We start from the raw sequence: 5,712 nt of genomic DNA on the forward strand, positions 1-5,712 counted from the left end.
GGTTTAAAATTAGTAATTATAGTATTTCTGGCCGTGATATTATAAAAAACGATTAAATGTAGCAGTAAAAGGGTAAGGGCAGAGTAACTTCCAGTTCTTCATTATCAAAACTTGGGACTGAGATTTTACGGTATTAAAACGTGCTTAGGATCTAACACCGTCCTAACAGTGAGCGCTGCTCCTGGTAACAAGAAAGCCTAAGTAAGAGGTTAGCATCCTTCTGGGACGCTATGAAAATGAGGCCTCATTCTCTCTTAGAAAGCATTTACTAAAGCTTGTGTTTCAGGCACCATTTCAGGTTCTCCTCCTGCTCTTAAACGGATGGACCCTAAGGTTCTTAAAGCAGATAAGCAGTCATAGTAAAAAAAGGAGCTCTCAAGGATTGACTATGAAAGATGAAAGCCACTACAGTGAAATGATTGTACAACTGAAAAGAAACCTGCTGTATAAACCGGACTGTGGACAGGGTAGTGGCACTCCTCAGGAACCTCCTATGAAGAACTTCAGATAGAAAAGACAGAATCCTTCACCATTCTGGTAGCGGAAGAGTAATCCTTTTTATTTTTCCATGGAATAACTCCTTACCATCTCTTTGCAAAGCATATCAATACAGTTAATTCCTCCACTAGGCAAAAAAAATTTGTGCTGTAGTATTCTGATACATTTAATTTTAATAACATTTTAATATAGTAGCTACCATAGCCCTGACATTAAAGAAGATACCTGCTCAAAGAGAGTTCTCCATTGGATTTTCCTCGTACCGGGTCCTCTTTGTACATTCGTGTTCCATAGAAATACCAATAGAGTGCCCCAGAATTGTCTTCACCCAGCGGTTCCACACGGAGACTGTCTGCATCCAGACCCTAGGTAGAACAGGAAAAAGGGATTTGGGGAAGTGGAGAACAAAATACAACAGGAGAAAACTAAAATGAGGATTCAAAATTTATATTCAGACATGCCTCATATTTTAAAATGCCCACATGTCTTATGTAATTTTCAATCGAGGCACATGAAACACAGATAGAATGGGAAGGTGGTACCTTCTTTGAATAACAAGACACGGAAATATTTCAAATGCTCCCTACCCCCACCAATGCTCCCTTCTCATCAACAAAAAAACCCAAAAGGAATAGTGATGAATATTTTATCTATCTGGTTTAGAGTTACTGTTATTTTATGTGAGCACACATGAAAGGAAAGACAATTGCAACAGAGTAGAACCAGATGGGGAAGCTTTATCCAACGTGACCCTCTATTGTAGCTCCATCATAACCTACAGCAACCTCTTATTCCAGCTGAGATCCAGCAATATAGCTCCCAATTCACCCCAGGGTCTGACCTTTATTGGCCTTCCCAATGCTATGAAGTCCTTGAGTCCTCAGCAAAGACTGTGCTAAATTACACAATGATTTTTATAACGTGTCCATGCGGGGAGCTGAACTGATAAGTCATCAACACATTTAATCATTTACCTCTGAACAGAACTACAAAGTGAGCTCCCTATGAGTGAAAGCAATAACCCACATCTTCCTCTGAGATGCACTTCTACAACAGATAACGACAACAGGATAAGGGGGAAGGAGCGATAGCTACATCTTCCTTCTCCAACAGTTTTTTGCAATGTGTATGTATGTGTACAGAGTATGAACCTCACTAGCACACATGGTTTCAAGTCCTTGCAGTTTTCAATAAATATTTCAGTTATGTTCAAATAAAATTCAGTGGCTAATTTGGTTGCAGTTTTGGCTGATGACAGGAGAATAAACAGGTGCCTCTGGTTGTTCCCACTGCAGCTGGGACTCAGTGCATGGAAAGGAAGACAAAACCAAACTAGAAATTAAACCAAAACAACATACTTCCATATAGATGTATGTCTCCATTTCCTTGGCTACATAATGGTCATGGTTTTCTACATAGTGTTATGGTCAATGAAGAGTCCCAAGACTCTAGTACCACCAGCTGAACTCTGGCTTCTCTTAATATCTTTGGATTTCACATTCTGACTACATTTCTGATTGCTGGCTTTTTATTGCTCTAGGGAAAAGGCTTGGCAGTTAAGCACCTTGAGAAGATCAAAGACATCATCTGCATCGAGCCGATAATCACAGAGGCGGTGTAGGATCTCCACTCGAGTACGAAGAGGCAGGTCTTGGAAAGCGGATTCTCTCAGAGGGTTGGGTTTCCCTTCTTCAAGCTCCCAACGGTAGTTGATGATGTCCTCTAGGTAGCTGTGGAATGTCTGAGGCCTAACCAGATGGCCCCAAACACAAAAACACATTAATATGACACAGAGGATAGCCGGGAAAAGGAGACAGAGAACTGGTGGTTTGACTGCTGAAAAATGTTAACAGAAAGCAGAAAAACAGTAACAGGAAGCCCCTCACTGAAGTTTCATGTATTAGACTATCTACTTGGATGTTGTATGTTGCCAAATCTCAAAGAAGATAAATGCATTAATAGGGATTTTCACAGAACAGGTTGTTTTACTTTAAAGCCCAAAGAGCACATTCTGGTGAAATGGATAAAAGTTTTAATAAACAAGATTATGAAGCTGAGGCAACAGTCTCACCCTCTGCTCATCTTACGCAGTTCAGATAGATATTCAGTACAAAACTGGGTTCATGACCCAGAAAAAAGAAAAAGAAACTCACAGTCTGCCTACCTTAATTTATTTACATTTTAGGTTAAGATACAAAAGTGAAAAACTTCTCCAGAATATAAACAGATACTCTGACGTGCAAAAAAAAAAAACAACTCTTCAAAATGATACATACACCTCTGCAAATTCATTTATATAAGTATAGTAAAAAAAAAAAAAAAAAATGCATATATATGAGAGAGAGAGAGAGATTGATTTTTGTTTTGTTGCCTGGGCTAGAGTACATTCATTCATTCATTCTTTTTTTTTGGAGACAGGTTCTTGTTCTGTTGCCTGGGCTAGAGTACACTGGAGTCATCACAGCTCACTGCAACCTCAAACTCCTGGGTTGGGCAGGGGGAGAAAGAGTGAGAGAGGTTCGTGCTCTGTTGCCCAGGCTAGAGTACAGTGGCACCATCATAGCTCACTGCAACCTCAAACTCCTGGGCTCAAGTGTTCCTCCTGCTTCAGCCTCCCAATTAGCTGGAACTACAGGCCCACACCATCACACCAGGCAAATTTTTTTTTATTTCTGTAGAGATGGGGTCTCGTCCTGTTGCCTAGGCTGGTCTTGAATTCCTGGTCTCAAACCATCCTCTTGTCTTGGTCTCCCAAAGTGGTAGGATTACAGGTGCTTGTGAGCCACCACGCCCAGCTATAACTTCATATTCTATCATAATATGTATAAACTTTAAGGCATGTTACAAAATACTGCATTCTAAATTTTGAAAATAGTTTTTCTATAGAAAACATTTAAGATAGCTGGATGGAAACTTAAAATTTTTTCTTGGCTGGAGTTTGATTGACAATTCTATGAAGGCATTAAAAAAAAGTTGTTTGTTTTTAAGAGACAAGGTTTCACTATGTCCTGGGCTGCTGCGTTCAAACTCCTGAGCTCAAGCAATCCTCCTGCCTCAGCCTCCTAAGTATTTGGGACTGTAAGTGTGTACCACCATGCCTAGCTATAACTGCATTTTGAGTAGTATCTAAATGTGCCGTGCATATAAAATGCTGTTCCTTAGATGGTTACTCTACATCTCAACTGTTGAAGTATTTAGATATAATTTAACTCATGCTTGATGTGAATTTTTTTCCTTACTACTAATAAAGAAGTCTAAAGAAGTTGTCAATATCATTTAAAATTAAGGCATGTACCATGTTGACTTATAATCTATGGTAGTTATATTTGTAAAAAGAGTCAAAAGAAATATTCATGGAGAAATTGAGGAGACTCAGGCAAATAAGAAATTAAACATTTTGCTTTTTCAAAGAGAGAAGAAACTTCTTTCCCCTACTATTACCACCTCACTGGGGAAAATGTGAATATGTTAGTTTATCAAAATGCAGCATAATGGTTCTGAATATCCAGGCTCTCACAAATTTGATTTGATCATAGCATTCACATTCAAAGCATACACACCGGCCCATTACTACCTGCTTGAACCTTAGTGGGTTTGGACTGGTTCCTCCCTCCATTGCCTGTGAAGCTGGTGCTGCCCCTTCTGGAGTGAGGAGCTAGGCAAAGAATACTTCAAAAAAGTGGCAAAAAAGCAGACAGTATGGCTATGGTGAATTTGAAAATAAAAAAGGGGTGATTTGTTTAAAATTGTTTCTAAGGAGCCAGGAGTGTGAAGAAGATAACCTTCCCTTGGTAATAAATCTCTTTATCAACCACATGCTTTTGAGAATTTCTAATACACACCAAGTCCTACAAACAATAGGCCTGTTTTTTTCCTGCAGTAAAACAAAATAATGAATCTGGTGTGGAGACCATTCCCCTAGAATGGCAGCTCCACCGGAGGATGCTGCAGAAGGCAGGCTGGACCAGGCCAGGGAGCCCTTTCTCATTCCGATGTAGGGTAAAGAACACACAGGCACACCAGCCGGACAAACACTGTATGTGTATAAACAGTGCTGCTCTTTGTGCCTGTATCTGTCTGAAAGCCCCTGCTTGTCTCAAAGAATTGCATGTTTCAGATTCCGTCTGAACAGCCCTATACCCCACTCAGTTTCAATTACATCACTCTTGCCAAAAGTTTTCTTAAGGCATCTCCAAGCCACCTTAACCAAAAGATACTTGGGGGCTTATAATTCAACACAACTCAGTTTCCTTCTGAACTGTGAAAAATAGATAAAACTTTTGTCATACATCTACATCTCTTTCTTTTTCTTTTTAAATTTTGGGCTGAAAGTGTTGGCTCACACCTGTAATCCCAGCACTCTGGGAGGCCAAGGGGGAGGATCAGTTGAATACAGGAATTCAGGACTACAGCGAGCTATGATTGAACCGCTGCACTCCTGCCTTTCTCTCTTGCTCTTTTTTTTTGAGACGAGAGTCTCACTCTGGTGCCCTCAGCAGAGTGCCCTGGCGTCATCCTAGCTCACAGCAACCTGAAACTCCTTGGCTCAAGAGATCCTCCTGCCTCAGCCTCCCCAGCAGCTGGCACTACAGGCACCATGCCCGGCTAGTTTTTCTATTTTTAGTAGAGAAATCTTGACCTCAAACGATCCTCCCACCTTGGCCTCCCAGAGTGCTAGGATTATAGGCCTGAACCACTGCACCCCGCCTACATCTCTTTCTTTTAAACATCAGAAAATAAAGGGAGAAAAACAATTTGAGGGCAAAGATACTAGCCAAGGGTAATTTGACATGAAAGGGCTTCAGGAAGCTACATATCAGGTTTTAATCTTCTATAGGACATAAAACTCTTTAAGAATTTGATTAAGACCATATACTTTCTCCCCCAGAAAAATGAACACATAGACAATTTTGCATGTACTTTCAGATTTTGCTATTTAAAGGAAGAAAAGTGTAGTGACATGTGCTTCTAAAAACTGATGCATATTTATATTTCTACCTTTCTGGAGTTTAGATTTCCTGGAACATTCACTGATTTACTCATCCGTTCGTCTCAGTGCAATTCCCTCCTAATGACTTAAATGCCTTCTACCTTTCTGACGTGATTCTGAATTATAATGAAACATTTCATTTAAATATGGTAAACTAGAAGTTCTGAGCACAACAAGGTCTATTTTCCTTCTTCTTGTCTAGCAAAAGTTCCAAATACTCTTAA

At 40.0% G+C, this 5,712-nt stretch overlaps 1 protein-coding gene across 1 annotated transcript in view; it reads right to left on the reverse strand.

The window, feature by feature from the left end:
• CECR2 (cat eye syndrome chromosome region, candidate 2) overlaps nucleotides 1-5,712 on the reverse strand; it is a 193,556-nt gene that overhangs the window by 41,095 nt on the left and 146,749 nt on the right. The window contains exons 3-4 of the mRNA XM_012651030.1: nucleotides 2,063-2,246; nucleotides 724-863 (exon numbers count right to left, since the gene is read on the reverse strand). Of these exons, the coding sequence (XP_012506484.1) occupies nucleotides 724-863; nucleotides 2,063-2,246 (324 nt within the window). The remainder of the gene's footprint in view (nucleotides 1-723; nucleotides 864-2,062; nucleotides 2,247-5,712) is intronic.

This window comes from Propithecus coquereli, unplaced genomic scaffold (assembly GCF_000956105.1).
Source record: "Propithecus coquereli isolate 6110/MARCELLA unplaced genomic scaffold, Pcoq_1.0 Scaffold346, whole genome shotgun sequence".
Lineage (NCBI taxonomy): Eukaryota > Metazoa > Chordata > Mammalia > Primates > Indriidae > Propithecus > Propithecus coquereli.